The following is a 19028-nucleotide window of genomic DNA, read 5'->3' as shown; positions in this document are numbered from 1 at the left end:
TAAACTGTATTGTTTATTTGTCATTATGAATGTAAGTGGGGACGCCCACCCATAAAGTTTATTATTAATTAAACCAACATTATTATTATAGACAAATTCCTTTCGAGTTTCTTATTTAATAATTTATTGGGGTTTCCTTGAATTCATATCCTAAGTCAATCAGGCCAACCGAGATTTAGGAGCCTGTAGACGAACANTCCTTGAATTCATATCCTAAGTCAATCAGGCCAACCGAGATTTAGGAGCCTGTGGACGAACATTTGGTATCCAGAGCGTGGTTTGCTTAAATTTAAATAATATATTGAATTCAGTTAAAAGTGCAATTTTGGGCCCAGCGAGCTTTAGCTATTTTAATGTTATAGCACATAAGATAATTGTGTGTCTTTTCTGTTTTGACCGTACCTCCATGCTAGAAGATTAATATATTTACATACATTTTTTAGCAAGTACTTTGTTATTAGAAATTAGATTTAATACTAATTCTATTTATCGTAAGATTAATATTTAATTCCAGTTATTAGAATTAATATTAAGGGAGATTGCGTATGCAGATTTGTTATTATTATATTATATTTAAGATTAGTTGTTTTTTAACTTATATTTATTTTGAAGTTGGTTTCTGTTTTTTATGGGTAATTTATAACCGTTTTACATTTTTTCAGTTACATTTCTATACATTTCTTAAAATTGAATACATTTTATGATATTAATAGTGCTGCTTATAGTTGTTTAATATTTATACAGAATTTTATTGATAAATGTGTAATTTAAATAAGCACGGCACAACAGTTTAATTTTATTATTAGTGTTTTTAATTATTGCTGGTGCGTTGGATAATATTCATAAATTTAAAATATAAAATATATAGTGTTAATTTTCTATTACTACTTGTTGCAGTTGATTTAATTTTTAAGTAATTATATTGTGCGTTTGGTTTTTTTAGTATTAGTATTTTGCAGTGGTTAATAAAACATATATATATTTATTTAAAAATCCATATTTAAGTAGTATTGGTTTGCCTTGTGTCTGCTAAAATTTATTAATGTTAGCTAAGAAAGGGTTCATTTAGTGATTGTTGTTTCATTTAAAAGATTTTTTTACAATAATTGTTTTATTGGAATTCATTAAATATTTTATTGCCTTTCCGTCAATTAAGAGAAAATGTCCAATACTGATGAGCGTGACGTTAGATACCTACAGCGAATTAAAAAGGCTGCGTTGTTTGTTCGTGAAAGCACCATCAATCGCATTAAATCTATACATGAAATGTCTGTTCGCGTTGTTGAGTCTCCTGAGCTGTTACCTGATTTTCTAATATCTGTGAAGGATTTAGACCCATTATGGGAAACATTTTTAGCAAATAATCAAGCCGTACTTGAGGCCTTGTCGGATTTAGATTTGCTCGATGAATTTTCTTTAAATTTAGAAACTGATACTCGCGCATTATGCATAAGAGCATTAGCTACTGCAGATAAATATAAACCTACCTTGCCACGTCAATCACTATCTAATATTAACGATGATGGTAATGAGTCTGTAATTTCCAATAAGTCCGGCATCAATAGTGGGATGCGGTCACGTTTGCCTGAGATACCCCTCCCCTCCTACAGTGGTAGCTTTTCGGATTGGCCGGTCTTTCGTGATAGATTTAAGGCACTGATAGCTCAGCGTACGGATTTGTCCAATATTGAGCGATTTTATTATTTGTTGGGATGTCTAAAAGGTGAAGCACTTAATAGTATTCGCAACATTGTTGTATCCGAGACCACCTATGAACTAGCCTGGTCAACATTAGTCGATAGATTTGACAGACCTCGACAGCTAGCCACTTTAATTGTGGACAAGTTAATATCAATTCCGGCACAGTCACAGGAGTCTTTGGAGGGCTTAAAAGATTTTTTGGTATTATTTTCGGATCAGATAGAAGTATTGGAGTCATTGCAAATACCTAACCTTGGAGAATTTCTATTATTTGCTCTGTCGTCCCGATGCTTACCATTATCCACCCGCAAAGTTTTTGAAGCGGTTAATTCTGAAGAATTTCCTGCTGCCTCTGACGTAATAAAGTATGTAAAGGGGCGGGTATCTATTTTAGAGGCTGTCAGCTTTTCTGGTAGTTCACGTCGATCGACAGTTCAACGCGACAACATGAAACCATCAACTTTCCGAAATATAGATAAGCGACCCAAGTTTGCTTTAGTCGCTGCCAAATCTTCTAGTGCTCCTATCTATAATTGTGTTTTTTGTAATGGGTCACATGGACCATCTAAGTGTCGAATGTTTCAATCGGCTTCGGTAGAAGATCGTAACACTATGGTACGAGAGAAGAAGATTTGTTTTAGTTGTTTAAGTAGCTCACATTGGAGCAACCGTTGTAAGGAGCGCCGACCTTGTAAACACTGTCCTAGGATGCACCATAGTCTTCTTCACGTAGATAAATCAGATGGTGAGACCCTATCTAATGTGGACGGAGTACCTGTAAGCAACACTTCGGTAATGAGTACCCGTCCAAGACATACCGTCTTATTAGGTACTGCACTAGCTCACATCAAAGACCGTGCAGGTATCTTTCAGACTGTTCGAGTTTTAATAGACTCAGCTTCACAAATTAGTGNCAAATTTTAATAGATTCAGCTTCACAAATTAGTGCAGTAACCAGTAGCTGTGTAAATCGTTTAGGATTGTCAAAGAGAAAATGGACAGCGCCCATTTTAGGTCTTGCTGGAGCTAAGGTACCTCTGGTTGAAGGAGTTGTCGACTGTCGACTCACTCCCCGGTATGCTCCACAACACGAATTACATGTAAATGCTTGGGTATTACCTAAAATTACGGCAGACATGCCCAATAGAAGTCTTTCTATTGACATAAAGTGCCAGTTTGCACACCTCGCACTGGCTGACCCCACATTCGATCAGCCAGCGCCAATTGATATGTTAGTGGGCGCGGACATGTTTGCCCAGGTAATGGACGGTAAACGCATCGAAATAAACCGTCAATTACCAGTAGCTTACGGCTCTATATTCGGTTGGGTCTTAATTGGCGGGGTAGGAATACCCACGGACGATTCTTCCCATGTTGTACTTTCGTCATTAATGACATCGCTGGAAGATCTATTAGAAAGATTCTGGGAAATAGAAGAACCAGGACTTAATGAAGATGATGTAACTGAAGAAGGAAGAAGTGAACTAATGTTTCGAAGCCTAACGACCAGAGATAGTCATGGACGGTTCATAGTGCCCTTGCCATTTCGCAAAAACGCGTGCTGTGACAGACTATCGGGCTCACTGCAGGTAGCTACTCGGCGATTTGAAAACTTAGAAAGGAAATTAAAGAATGACTCTCAGTTATACGGCGCTTATAGGGAGTTCATGAAGGAATATGAGACACTCGGTCACATGACGCCAGCTCCAGTGTCCGGAAATTATTTCATTCCACATCACCCGATTATTAAACAAATTGGTGATCAAATTAAACTCCGAGTGGTTTTTGATGCTTCGGCTAGGGCACCTGGGGGTTGTTCACTAAATGATTGCCTCATGTCTGGACCTAAACTGCAGTCCGATATAACGGATGTATTACTTAACTTTCGCCTGTACCAGCACGTCTTCGTAGCTGATATTTGCAAGATGTATCGCCAAGTGCTAATCCAGCCCGAACACCGACAGTACCAGCACATATTATGGCGTGACGTTTCGACTGATCAACTCCGTGAATATCAGTTAAATACGGTTACTTATGGAGTCAATGCTGCACCATACTTGGCCATACGTGTATTACATCAAATAGCCAGCGACGATGCTAAAGGATATCCCAGAGTCCAACATGCTCTGCGTCGTCAAACATACGTGGACGACTTATGTGTGGGAGCGGACACTATGGAAGCTTTGATTAGTCTTCAAGAGGAGGTAAGAACTGTTCTTGCTAAATGTGGTATGGAATTGAAGAAGTGGTGCAGCAACACACAGTCAATTCTTGATCACGTACCTGTTGAGAATAGAGCACAAGAGTCGTTGCAGTTCGAGGTAAATAAGGATTCAATCATTAAGGTCCTGGGATTAGTATGGAATGCTGTGGATGACCATTTCAGCTTCAACGTGTTGCTCGACTCTCGCATTTTTACCAAGCGTGGCGTACTTTCGGTTATAGCTCGTATTTTTGACCCGCTAGGATTGCTAGCTCCAGTAATTTTTACTGCTAAGTGTCTTATGCAAGAAATCTGGCGAGCTACCACAACGTGGGATGATCCATTGCCTGAGAGAATCATGACAATATGGACTAAGTTTATTGATCAATTACCACGACTGTCAGAATTGAGCATACCACGTTTTATTGGTACTAAAACTAGCAGCAAGGTCCAGTTGTGTGGGTTCTGCGATGCGTCCAACAAAGGATATGCAGCATTGGTATATTTACGGTTTCTGGCCACAGATGGTACTATGACTATACATCTACTGGGCGGTAAGACAAAGGTAGCACCTATAAAGACTATGACCATTCCTAGATTGGAGTTGTCTGCTATGTTGTTGTTGGCCAAATGGTTGCGCAAAATAGAAAACCAGCTAAGTCCTACAGTATCTGTGTCAGACGTATGGGGTTGGTCGGATTCCACGGTAGCCCTATCGTGGGTGGCGTCAGCTCAGGTATCTTTCAAGGCTTTTGTGACAAACCGTGTGGTTCTTATCCGCCAGCTACTGCCGAGTTGTCAGTGGCGTTATGTACGGACTGACATCAATCCGGCAGATTGCGCCTCTAGGGGATTAATGCCTGCTGAATTGGCTGCGCATAAACTGTACTGGCAGGGTCCGTCCTTTTTGTACCACGCGATTGACACCTGGCCTNCTTTACTGGCAGGGTCCATCTTTTTTGTACCACGCGATTGACACCTGGCCTCAAGAATTTAAAGTCATTTCAGAATCCGAGATGCCGGAAGTTCAACAAGTGTCGATATTGGTATCGACACAAAGTTCATCCTCTTCGGACTTCTTAACCGGACGGTTTTCTAATTATGGTAGAATGCTCCGGGTGGTTGCTCGGATACGACGCTGGTTAAAGTACAGACGCCATGAACCTGTCTGTTCGGTTTCCCTATCAATTTTGGAATTGAGAGACGCGCTCACTGCTATCACTCGTTATGTACAACGAAAAACCATGTCAGATCTTATTGTCGAGTTACAAAACAGGCGACCTGTTTCATCAAAGGCGTTTTCACGTTTGATGCCGTTTATAGATGATAACGGGATAGTACGCGTAGGAGGGCGTCTACAAAATGCCGACCTTCATGAACATCAAAAACACCCTATTCTGCTCACCCGGGATTGTCATTTGGCTATGCTTTTGTGTCAGCATTGGCATCGCGTCACTTGTCATTCTGGACCCCGACTTATTGTCAGCCTTATTGTGCGCCATTTCTGGATCATATCTGTTCGTGTACTCGTGCGTCGAGTGGCGACCATGTGTAGTACATGTGTACGTTTAGCTGCCGTTAATCCTCAGCCACTGATGGCTGACCTGCCTACTTCTCGTGTTCAGCAGTGTCGTGTGTTCCAACGTGTAGGAATTGATTATGCCGGCCCTTTCTCCTTCAAAGAAACGTCTCTCCGAAAGTCCAGAGTTTATAAGGGATATGTGGCAATATTTGTCTGCTTTGCTGTTAAAGCCACTCATTTAGAAGTAGTGTCCAGTTTGTCTACGGAGGCATTTCTGGCTACCTTAGATCGATTTGTAGCAAGACGGGGTATTCCCACAGACATTCATTCAGATTGTGGTACAAATTTTATCGGAGCAGCTAATGTTTTACGGTCACTCATCCAGACTGAGGATGCACGGGAGCGAATTGAAGCGTCAATACCCGCTCATTGGCATTTCAACCCCCCATCTGCGCCCCACTTCGGTGGACTTTGGGAGGCGGCAGTCCGTGCCATGAAGGCACGACTAACGCGGGTACTATGTAACCATGTACCCACGTATGAAGAATTTACTACTCTAATTACCCGGGTTGAGGCTGTACTGAATTCTCGACCATTAACCCCTATGTCTGCAGACCCTCAAGATTTAGACTACCTAACACCCGGACATTTTTTAATTGGCCAACCTCTCCTAGCCATTCCATACCCTCCCACACCAGAGATCTCAAAAAATCAACTCCAACGATGGAAATTATTTGAGAATTGCCAACAGAGTTTTTGGAAGCTGTGGTCTCAGGACTATCTACATACATTACAACAACGGTCGAAGTGGACCAAAGAACAACCCAACATCGCGGTAGGAGATATGGTTGTGATAAAAGAGAACAATACAAGTCCGTTAGTATGGAGGTTAGGTAGGGTGACGGGTGTTATTCTTGGCAAGGATAAAATTGCGCGCGTAGCCCAGTTGCACACTATTAACGGACAGATTACTAGGCCAATCGTGAAGCTGGTATTATTACCAACGTCATGACTCCTTGAGCACATATTCATTATTTCCCTAGTCTAAATATTAAGTTCCTATGTTTCCTTACCATATATATATATATATATTTTTTAATTATACAATAGTATCTTTATTTATTAATAATTGATTATGTTGTAACTTATAATTATTTTTTTAATTATTTTTTCCTTATTCAACTGTTATTGTAGTTAAATAATAAGTTCTTTTTATATGTCATATCATTATTGTATTTTAGTTGTGTGTTCTGTAATTGTAGATGTCATTGTTGATAATTAATGTTACCTTAATTTAATAATCGTTTTGTTTTTTTTTTTTGAACCATTTAATTTATGAATGTCATAACTGACCGTGAAGCCACATTGGACGGAGATCTACAACTCACTACACCATTGAAAAAGTTATCATAATGATCACACCATTAAGCCCTACCTTTTAACGTTCATATAGCAATTATAAGGGCTAGCCCTTCCAAGGGGGGAGTATGTTGCGGCAAGTTATGTGATTATGTTCAATTTGCGGCCCGAATGGAACCGGTTACATATATTAAGTGGGGATGCCGTTCGCTGTCCGGTAAGTCGTCGCCTTATCTAGTTAGTCAACCATTGCATGGTCTAGTGATTAGACCCATCGGCGCCGCCACGAGTTTTTCCGCGACTTGCGGTATTGTAATGTAAAGGTGAATTCCGTGGATTTACCGGGCGCGTGATCATTATAGTTTATTCGTGTTTTGTCTCATTCAAGCGATTGAAGTTGGTTAAATATAACAGTATAATCCAATCCTTGATATCAGCCCAGGTCAGATTACTGTATTCTATAGCGCTTAAAATTTATATTTGTACTTATTTTTATTAAACTGTATTGTTTATTTGTCATTATGAATGTAAGTGGGGACGCCCACCCATAAAGTTTATTATTAATTAAACCAACATTATTATTATAGACAAATTCCTTTCGAGTTTCTTATTTAATAATTTATTGGGGTTTCCTTGAATTCATATCCTAAGTCAATCAGGCCAACCGAGATTTAGGAGCCTGTGGACGAACATTCTCTTTTTTTTTATATATATACTTCACCTCAACATGTGGTTCTCAATCCGCATCTCGTCGCCATATTGTTATGTGTAGACGTAGGGTAAAAGCAGATATCATGCACATATTTATTCCATAACCGTTTAATATGAACTAAAACATTTACAATAACAATATCACCTATACCCCTGTACAGGTGAGTGATCAGTGTGACCACATCACAATTATTTAAAAAATAAAATTAATTATTAAACTATACATATTATATTATACATGTTAATTAATAAACCCTATAAAGATGAAGCTATTGTTTCTCAGTTAAATTTGAGTAAATATTTGATATTCTTAATTTAAGGTTGTCGAGGAATCTAAAGTTCAAATTTTCACTGAAAATGACGCCGAAACTGCTAAAGTAATTAAAATATATTAAAATCAATTCCTAATTAAATTTTTTAAAAAACTTAAATAGTTAATTGATATTTATTATACCAATCACAAATAAAATGTATAATTTAATATACAATAACAAGAATCATATAGTTTGTTTTCATAATCCTTTTTAACACATCAGATCAGTGATAGATACGCCACATTTTTCTGGAGCAGAGAGGTCTTGAAAAATAAAATGGTTTTACAATACGTATTGTAATAAACAAAAAGAAATAAAAATATATAAGTTAGGAAGGAAAATAAATGTAATGCAGGCGGTCAATGTGGAAATAAGAGTCGTAGTGGGTGTAGTATAAAGAAGGATGGGCAGCAATGGAAAGTAAAAGTGGCTATAGGTACCGGGCAGTGACTATAATAAAATGAAATAGAAAGGGATGCCGGGGTATGTATGCTTGCGTGAAGACGTCTAATATATGAATAAGATGGAATTACAAAAAAGGGTCACTACCTAGCTTCTGCACAGAAACGCGTACACGAATTTCTGGCAAGTCACAAGTATCGTATTTCCTTATAAAATTATTTTAGTTTATTCTCAATAACCTATCTTGTTCTAATTGTTTATTACTAAAAGTTCTTCAGTAAAGGATTTATTATAGACTTATTATATAAATAAATGTTTTCACTTACCTCTGACTATCCTGATAAGACAGGTACTCTCTTGAGATGAATGATGTAGTTATTGTAACAATTATCGATATATACGTATATGCATCGGTGTACGCATTTAAAATTATACGGTTTATGTTATTATTAACTCGCGTGTAACTACTTTTCTAGTACAATTCTATATTAAATCTATCCAAGGTGAAACCTAAGTTTGTTATAATTCTGATTTATTATGTAAAACCCTTTTGTATATTTATGTGGTATAGTCTTTAACCTTGTGTGTGGTGTTTTACACTAATGTATTTATTATTTAATAATTTATAAAACCAATAAAATAATTCTAAACAACATAACTGTCCTGTGCAATAAACTATTTCCAAGTGGCCTACATCTTTTCAGTCGGCCAAAGAGTGATCTTGTATAGATGCGAGCTCAATTTCGGTTCTTTGCACAATATATTATACTAGTGTCCTACACTCCGATTGCCCGCACTGTGGCAGAGATCAGACTGGCTAGTCGATAAATGGAGAGACACTTTGGAGAAATCTTATAATTAGTTGGAGTATTAACTATGATGTTATTGTGCTAATACTCTGTCCAGCCAGGTTGTGGCGCTTCAATAAGTAATAGAACACTATGCAATCTAGTCTTGTATTTTTTTAGTATGTATATATATATATATGTATATAAAAAAATAAATAAATACCAATATTTTATGTGTTAGAATATTTATATCACCAAAAGTATTCGACCGAAAATAAGATGTATAATATTTCTTGTAAATCACAGTAATTACGAAAGAGCACAAAAATAGTGCACATTTTATATAGAATTGTAACTAAGAACGAAACATACACTCACGTACAATCAATTTGTATATCTTAGTTGAGAGTTCCAGAGTTCTAGAGAGCCGTAGAGATGCAAAGGCAAAATGGCAAGGCGTCCCAGTGACAGCGAGAGAGATGTTCAGAAATCATACATAACCACCGTAAAAGACCACCCGAATTTGGGGAAAAATGGCCTTTTTATAACCCGCAAAACTGGTTTAGCGATCTCTGGTGAGATTCTTGAATTATTTTTTGCTGTATTTGATTGGTTAATGTGTTAGAATTTTTTACGTGGGCGTTTTATGGAATGCGTAAGAGGGTGGTTAAATCTTGTGTAAGAGTATTATTTTATTATTCATCTTATCCACGGGGGAACACTGATTTGGTGATATATTTTATTAAGTATACGTATTAATTATAACATGTATTCAAATGTGATACTACAGTATTCGAGTCTTTCATATGAAAGCCTCCGATATGAACATAAAATATTATATAAGTTTAAATATCGTCGTCCAGACCATCTAGATACCTTTTGCTGATCCTCTACTCACGTCAACTTATACAAATAATTGTAAAAACTCAAAATGCTAGTTTAAATATTTTCTTATTATATTATTTTAAACTTATCATTTTTAATAACATCATACGATTTATGTTAATCTTTTAAGCTTAAATCGAAGTCACTGTGTTGATTCATTTTTATGAGTTATTTGAACTTTTAAATTAGGATCTTTACTTTAAGTATGACTTAAAATCACTAAATAGTCTATTAGTTTGAGATGAAAACCTTTTTGACGTACGAATTATAGTGACAATTTTTTTAACTCTTATCTTTATCACTTAAATAAACTATTAAAAACAATTATATTTTCAAATGGTATATGGTTGAAATTTAATTTTGCCAGTAAATTAGAGCGCTGATTTTTATAATGAGCCATGAATTGTTTAGTATACTCAACAACTCATGGCTTATAGACACATATGTTTAAATATATAACAATTTATGTCATATTCACAATACTATCTATCCTACTTGAGGTTATTTTATAAAAATATTGAAAATAAAATTACTTTTACTAAAAATAAAAATAATTTAATTAATTAAGATTTTAACCTATTGCAAAATTGACTATTTAAACTTGTGTAAACTGACAAAAGTGGTTTCAAAGTCTACAGATGATGATATCACAAGAGGTACTCACATATAGCGTAAATTTTTTTGGAGGATTTTCATTATTTGGTTAGTGCTGATAATATTAATATGATAGTCTAAGTTTTTAGAAATTTGAGAATTTTACTCAAAATATTTGTATTGTTTTTAGAGTTCAGTATTTTAAATGTTTTTAATTTTAACAATATTTCTAAATATTATTTTAATTTTTAACTCTCAATCGATTACACGGTTTCAGAGTACTGATTCCGCCACGCGGGGTAATTATTTAACTTATAATCGGCTATGAAATCTAACATACAATCAAAATAAAAAATTATTTAGTAGTACCATTTTTTCTCAGCCACGTTTATTTAATTTTAAGTTATTCTTTTTAATTTATACAATTATTTTGGATTAATATTAAGTCAATACTCAATGTAAAATGATGAAATCAACATGTATAATTACATGGTGTTTCATTTATCATATACCACTTAATTAATCAAAAAATAAAAATAATATCGAGAATTTTATTTTGCTTCTTTTAGGCACATATTTTTATCAATTATGAAGTATTTTAATACCATCCCTTATAACTTAAAAAAGTGTCAACTTTATTTTTTCACATGGCTACAAACATAATTAATTAGTTTATTTAATAGACAATAATCTAATTAAGAAAATGACTAGTCAATATAAACTTTTGAACCATTATTTGAAAGTATTAGCACTTATATAGTACAGCGAGAAGAATTCAACGGTTGATAAATTGGAGATTAAAATAAGCTGACCCGAGTTTCACCTCCAGTTATTATAGTAAAGTTTTAATATCTAAAATACATGTTCAAAAATTGTTAACGATCATATATTTTATAAATGTGTATAAATAAAATAATTTACTTATATACTTAAATTTTATAACTGTTTAAACATTTAGTGGAACATTTTATAATATTCATGAAATCTCTTATTAATGCATTTTTAAATTATTTTAGTATTTTCAGTATTTGTATGACCTAGAAAGAGACAATTGTACAGATTCAAACAAATTAAAAGTTTGTAAATTATGTATTTTTAATTTTTTTTCTTAACAAATAAGGAAAATTAGTTATTTAAGTTATATTAATGTACATAGTACACATATTATTATAACTTCTTATTTACGCATCAAAGTTATTGGTTTTATTTCCGAATTTTTATTTTTTGTCGTTTAAATAAATTTATTAACCTGTACTATTTTGTTCAATGATATGTCAAAAGATTACAAACGTATCTAGTCGAAGACATTACAATATCTCTATTCAATAATAATTGGAGAAATTCTGATATTATATTATCATCAGGAATGATATTTAATAAAAATTCTGAAAAGTAATAACAATTCAAATATTGTGTGCCAGCATAATAAAATTTATCTGCACGTATTAGCAAAATTATTAAAAAAAACAAGCACAGTGGGGTTGTGGTACAGTTGGCACGTAGCATAGTTGGGTCCAGTATTAATGATATCTGAAATTAATTAAATTCACTATATAAAAGAAAACTTCGATGTAAATCTGTAGCTAGTGTTTAATTTAAAAAAAATTGGTGAATTATTCCAAAAGCAACATAATCACCTATTTCTTTATTTATATCCTGATTACAAGTTTTATAATTTATAAGTGTAATATATGAATAAATATTTATTGTAGCAATTAAATATAATATTAAATTGATATTTAATAATTTAATATTGTATTATTTTACATAAATCGTATTGTTTTTATTGACTTTGATGTTAGTTTTCACAATATGAAAAAGTTGTCATTTTGAATTCCCTCCGTGGTCAGGTAAAGGGTCAGATTTATAAAAAAAATATATCAAATGATAAGTAAAGACATCATGCATCTATAAAAAAAAATTATATTGATTTGGTAATTTTTCAAAAAATTATGGCAGTTTTAAGTAAAAAAAATTGTTAAAATGTCGAAAATTTGCGATTTTTAAAATTGTTACTTTTTTGAAGATTATCCCCATTTATGGGGAACGAGGGAAATTTTTTCAATTTTTGAAGGTAATGTCTTCGACAAGATACGATTTGTGATATTTTGGCATATCTTTGAAAGAAATCGGTTCAATCAGAACTGAAAAAAAGTGGTAACAGACACAGAAAGAAAAAAAACACATCATAGTAAAATTAATACCTTCTCAGCTTCGCATCGAATCTAAAAAACAATAGTCTGAAAAAATAGTCCAAAATGCATACAGCAAAAAACCGCTTAGATCGGGTTATAAAAACTTGCTGAATACTATTGATGTAAAAGTATTAGTTGGTTCCTACTTCTTACATAAAACTTATTGATGATTTTATCAGTTTTATTAGCTCAAGAAACGCAAATATAAGGAAATAGGGGGCCTGTAATGTTTTGATATAGATCTATTGTTTTGGTTTAAAGAGACTTACACATTAAGCGTTTAATCGCGCGCGTATGCGTTTTTAAACGCGAACGCCGTTCATATGCATACTGCAAGCGTTTTGACGCATCTTTATAAAGAAAATTAGCAAAACATAGTAAAATTAATAACTTCTCAACTTTATATCGAAGCTAAAATATTGATAATGTTCCTGGCGAGATATCGAGCCACACCACGTGCTGTCAATATTTTTAAAATATTATAGATAAGGGCAGCCCAAAACGACAAACAATAACTACAAAAGCGATCTAAAATGTATCTTAAAATAATGCATTTTATACACTCTGTATTACATTTAGACTTTAAACACCTATTACAAAATTGAAAGAAGACAATATTTCGAACATGATCTCATATCCATTTTGGAATTAACCTAGAATTAAGCTTGATAATTGAAATTGAAAATGTACTTTTAGCTTCGATGCGAAGCTGAGAAAGTATTAATTTTACCATGATGTATTTTTATTTTATTTTTTTTTTTTGTGTCTGTTTTCAACCTTTTTCAATAATGACCAAATCAATATAATTTATTTATAGATGCATGATGTCTTTACCATCACTTGATATATTTTTGTTATAAATCTGACTCTTTACCTGACCACAGGAGGGATTCAAAATAACAACTTTTTTAAATTAACATTTGAAAGTGTTCCGNGAGGGATTCAAAATAACAACTTTTTTAAATTAACATTTGAAAGTGTTCCGGAAATACTGACACTCTTATATATACCTCAAATTAAAAGTTATGTAATATACTTTATTATGAAAAAAAAAAATTTGACCTCTGGACTTGTCTTCATGGGAAAACTAACATCAAAATTAATAAAAAAAAAATACGGTTTTTGTAAAAAAAATTTTTTTATATTTTTATTTTATAATGCTATAACTTTTTGAAAAATATATGGATCAATACAATTTTTTTGATAAATACTATTTATATACCTCTTTCATTCGACATACCTTTTGTTTAAATAAAACTATTTCCCTTTATATATTTATATATTATAAATATATACATATATTCATATATTATACTTATAAATCATAAAACTTGTAATCAGGATATAAATAAGGAAATAAGAGATCATGTTGCTTTTGGAATAATCCACCAATTTTTTTAAATTAAACACTATTTACAGATTTTCATCGAAGCTTTTTTATGACGGGGATTTTAATCACTGTCAGATATCATCTATACTGGACTCAACAATGGCACGTCTCCACTGTGCCATGACTCCACTTTGCTGGTTTTTTTTTATTATACTTCAATCAGTTATAACTCTTTACAAATACAATATATCATATTTTTACGCTCAAAAATTAGCTGTATAACGTCTTCTTAATAACTGACTATTAAAAAATATATGATAATAAAAAATACCAAAAACAATTTATTCAATATAATTATAAGTTTAAAAGAAATTTAGAGACTACTGTTATCAGACTATATACAGGGTGTTAGTAAATGCTATGTCACGAGTAGTAGGATGATATTCAGTAGGGCCTAAAAATAGCGAAATCAAAAACTAAAATTTCCTATCGCCAAAATTGGGGGTTTTCCGGTTCCCCCATTTTAAATTTTGTTTTAATAAAAAATAAACATCACAACGGTGTTTCCCGCGAAATTCTCATACAAATTGAGTGGTCACTCGATTTTTTGTAACTTTCGTGTTCTCTCCTGAACTTTGGGTTCAAAGTTGAAAAAAATTTTACTTTAGTGTGACACATCAATTTGTATTGAAATTTTACTGGGAGTTCTGTGATGCAGCTAACTTTTAGTTTAAACGATTACATAACGAGATTTCTTTTTAGAAAAATGATAATTTCTAAAAAGAAAAAAAAATGATAATTTTATGACAATTTTAATGATAAAAATGATAATCGGTTTGAATAAATAATAAAAGACGAAATAAACTCGTGAAATTAAAAAAATATCACATTATCTGTAGGTTTTCCAGTTTTTCTCGTTATGTAATCGTTTAAACTAAAAATAAGCTGCATCACACAACTCCCAGTAAAATTTCAATACAAATTGATGGGTCACACTAAAGTGAAATTTTTTTCCAACTTTGAACCCAAAGTTCAGGGGAGGACAAGAAAGTTACAAAAAATCGAGTGACCACTCAATTTATATGAGAATTTTGTGGGAAATACCGTTGTGATGTTTATTTTTTATTAAAACAAAATTTAAAATGGGGGAACCAAAAAATCCCCAATTTTGGAGATAGGAAATTTTAGTTTTAGATTTCGCTATTTTTAGGCCCTACTGGATATCATCCTACTACTCGTGACATAGCATTTACTAACACCCTGTATAAGAACTTTATTGTTTAGTCTTAATTAGAAATAATCCTAAAAATTAAATACACAAAATAATCGTAATTGAATATCTTATAATAAATTTAATGACCATTAAGTTTTCTTTAGAACAACTTTCTACAAACAAAAAAGGAAATATATGTAACAAATCCTAAAAAAATCTTCTAATAACAAAAATTTGATTTTAAATATGCTATAAGTTTTAGGATTAGTACAAAAATCTATTTTTGTTGATATTTGACAGATTTTCAATACTATATTATTAAGATAACAATTTTTTTCAGAGAAGTAAATCAAAAAGAGAAGTAAGCTAATATTTGTTAACTTTCTCCAAATATCAATGTTTAATTAGTTTTCTAACCACAAAAAATATATATAAAAAGTAAAAAAAAATATTTCTTTTAAATTGTATATTTTATACATAAATCTTTGAAGTATAAAATTAAAATAATGAAATTTAGACCACTACTTTTATCAAAATATTCAGATTACACATTTGGAAATGTACTTTTCCACAATGTGCAACCTAGTTAAAATGTTTTTAACTACGGTTTTAATTCATAAATTCTGGTGCGTCATTTTTATTTTGAAAAATAACTTCTATAAACTTTTTTATTTTTTAACAACTCAAAATCTTAGAGAATATACAAAATAATCTAGATTTAGTAAAACACTTATTTTCTCAGGAACTTTTAAGAATTTTCAACTTTTGTAAAAAAAAATAAATATTGAACCAAAAAACTTCACAATAATATATCTTTAAATAATTTTTCTACAACTCTTCAGAGTTGTAAAACCGTAAATTTAATTTTCTTTGATAGGAATCCATATTTTAAACTTGATAATATGATGAGAAAAAATATAAGCTAATTTGTTCTTCTAAGTATTTTATTGGATCAACCGTTTTAGTGAGTACAGCTTGACTGATGTATTTTCACTCATCCCACACTACTTACGCATCTATTTATTTAATTATTGTGACGGATGAATGATCCATTAAATAAAAGTAATTGTATGAATAAAACTGTTTGTAAACAAACTAAGCTTGGTCAACTATAAGCCAAAATTTAATTAAAACTAAATTAAACTATTATATTCTAAAACCATATTATGTAATTTTATGAAAGAAAAATAATTTTGTATGAATATTATATTTAAATATCAAATTTATTAACTACTCAATAAAAAATAATTATTATTTACTTATCAATTTTTACAGGCTTTTAAAAAACTTATAAAGAAATCGATAAACAAAGTAATATTTATATTATTCATTAATAAAAAAATTCTATTTAATAATATGTTACAAGTTATTTAATAAATGTTTATTATTTTAAATAATAATTAGCAAAAAATGTTCCAATAAGAATGAACTGCCCTATTTTGATACTCTGTTACAGTAAATGTTGTTACAATTTAAACAAGCAGTGTAGAAAATATATTTTTAACGTATATAATTCATAAAAACTTTCAACATTTACATTGGTCTTACAAAACATCATAAACGTTTAAAATGTTTACTTTTGTTTAAAACTTATTTTCATTTTTAATGACCCAGTTTACAACACAATAGGATATTTTTAAATCGACTCTGAAAGCCCTGAATTTAATCATAAACATTTAATTATTAATAGGCCAAAAATAAAATACACAGACAATATAATGAATATACAGAAAATCAAGAAATTGAAAATTTACAAGAAGAACTCGTAAGTAAAACAATTTAACACGAACCAAATCTATCTACAGGTTAATACGTTAACTATTTCCTACACAAATCAATTTTATTAGTGAATTTTTTAACAAATTTGTGGTATGATATAGTCGAATATCATTTAAAACAGAATATTTAATTCATTACCCTTAATAATTTGTAACTAAAATATTTGTTTTATTTGTTCAATATTAAAGTAATTTAATTTTCATATTTTTTAAGAGAATCAATAAATTTTATAAATAAAAGTAATTCTGTTTTTAGTTTATCACACCTCCAGTCTCTACGAAAAATGACACCGAAGTTTTTCAAGTATGATTTGATTTTTCATTGGCTTCTATTCAGTTAAGTGGCAGATAATGTCATTTAACTTTCGAAATAGACTATCTGTCGAATATTCAGTTCTTTAATTACCTATTAAAAAAAAATCTAAAACCTCATCTACTACCTCACCACTCACTCCACTGAATACATAAGCTAACGACTCAACTCATAATAACTAACAACTAACCTTTATATGTCTTAGTTTCTACGTCCATAAATAACAATATATGTTATTTATATCTACTTGGTAAAGTCATCACAAAATTATTTTAAGGCATTCTTAACATCACATCAATTCAAAATTTGTAAACATGTTACAATTACTTTCGATACAATCTCTAATGCTAATACTATTTTAATCTTGCTTTACCACTCTAAAAATAGATTAAATACTTTAATTGCAAGCACTCTTTTATATAGTTTAGGTATTCTACTCTAAGACATCAATGTTTCAGAAAGTGACTTTTGGGGTACTGGTAGTACCTCTTCATCACGCAAACATAAAAAAAAATATAAATAAAAAAATTAATAAGTCTGTTTCCTAATTTCCATTTACTCAGCCTTTTAACCAGTTTTCCTCTTTCTCTATTGGTATTTTTTTAAATTATATGGCCTCTTTTAACTCCTCTCATCATGATAAAAATGATTTGGATTCCATCTTTTATGGAACACATTCCCATTCTCTATTCAAAATCCTAACTCTTTATGATATAGTCGAATATAATTTAAAAAGAGAATATTTAATATCTGCATACTTACTTTAAATTGTATCAAATTTAGTTTTTCAAGTTGTAATATATATGTTTAACTGAGTTAAACATAATAAAATGACTTGTGACAATAACTTTAAGTTATTGTTTGTGGTTGTGATATTTATTTTTTCTGTTATAATTTATTCAATATTTAGGCTATTTTCATTTTATTAAGAACATTAATATCTCTTATAAATAATGGTGATTCTGTGTTTAGGATATTAAACCTCCAGTCTCTACAAAAAAAGACACCGAAGTTGTTCAAGTATGGATATATTTTTTACTGGCTCTTATTCGGCAGATAATGCCACTTAACATAAGGATAAATCTCTCTGTCTAATTTTTAGTTTTTTAGTTACCCTAAAATTTTTTATTAAAACAATAAACTTAATAAACTCTAGTTTATTATTTCCACCAGTTTTAAAATATTTTTATTTTTGTTCTTAATAACGTTATTATCTTTAATTTTTAATTACTAACAAACATATTTAACTAATTTAATAATAAGAAAATTACTTGTAATGATAATTTTTTATTCTTGTTGCATAGTCCTGATATTTTTTCTTTTGTATCGGTGACTTTCATTTTGCTATAATCTATTCAATGTTAGGTTATTTTCATATTTTTAAGGACATTAATAACTCATAACATTAAAGCTTTTATCCAGTTAAGTGGTCTCTTGTTAATGCCACTTAACTTAAGCAATAGACTATCTGTCAAATATTCAGTTTTTTAGTTACCTATTAATTTTTTGTAGGAGTGTAATCTTCATTCAATTACTCAATAGATCAGGAAACTTTTAATAAATGAATGATATGATATATTTGAATAAAATTAAAAAAACTGAATATTTAATAGAAAATTTGTTTTCGATAACCTTTCATTTGTCTAATAAAATAAAATAACTTTAAGTATAAATCACGAAAATTAAGTCACCAGTTAAAATAAATGTTATATAAATTAAT

General features: G+C 31.2%; 2 protein-coding genes across 6 annotated transcripts in view; both read left to right on the top strand.

Moving 5' to 3' along the window:
* LOC126896148 (uncharacterized) overlaps nucleotides 1-19028 on the top strand; it is a 42939-nt gene that overhangs the window by 13958 nt on the left and 9953 nt on the right. For 2 of the 5 annotated variants that reach the window (XM_050668656.1, XM_050668652.1), the window contains exons 6-12: nucleotides 7817-7873; nucleotides 11496-11555; nucleotides 15558-15578; nucleotides 16493-16528; nucleotides 16908-16982; nucleotides 17252-17299; nucleotides 18281-18328. In XM_050668656.1, the coding sequence (XP_050524613.1) occupies nucleotides 7817-7873; nucleotides 11496-11555; nucleotides 15558-15578; nucleotides 16493-16528; nucleotides 16908-16982; nucleotides 17252-17299; nucleotides 18281-18328 (345 nt within the window). The remainder of the gene's footprint in view (nucleotides 1-7816; nucleotides 7874-11495; nucleotides 11556-15557; nucleotides 15579-16492; nucleotides 16529-16907; nucleotides 16983-17251; nucleotides 17300-18280; nucleotides 18329-19028) is intronic. The other 3 variants (XM_050668654.1, XM_050668655.1, XM_050668657.1) reach the window with 3 other exon arrangements.
* Nucleotides 4897-7473, top strand: LOC126896151 (uncharacterized). Its single transcript, XM_050668661.1, has 2 exons — nucleotides 4897-7227; nucleotides 7373-7473. Exon 1 carries the CDS (start codon nucleotides 4921-4923, stop codon nucleotides 6436-6438), a length of 1518 nt encoding a protein of 505 aa, XP_050524618.1. The 5' UTR covers nucleotides 4897-4920; the 3' UTR covers nucleotides 6439-7227; nucleotides 7373-7473.

Source organism: Daktulosphaira vitifoliae, unplaced genomic scaffold (assembly GCF_025091365.1).
Source record: "Daktulosphaira vitifoliae isolate Bord-2020 unplaced genomic scaffold, ASM2509136v1 Scaffold_1, whole genome shotgun sequence".
In the NCBI taxonomy this organism is placed as follows: Eukaryota; Metazoa; Arthropoda; class Insecta; order Hemiptera; family Phylloxeridae; genus Daktulosphaira; species Daktulosphaira vitifoliae.
The sequence above is the reverse complement of the archived record's forward strand: the minus strand, read 5'-3'. Positions and strand labels throughout refer to the sequence as shown.

Excerpts from the sequence above, each read along its gene's own strand:
- LOC126896151 (XM_050668661.1), top strand. The coding sequence starts at position 4,921 with ATGCCGGAAGTTCAACAAGTGTCGATATTGGTATCGACACAAAGTTCA.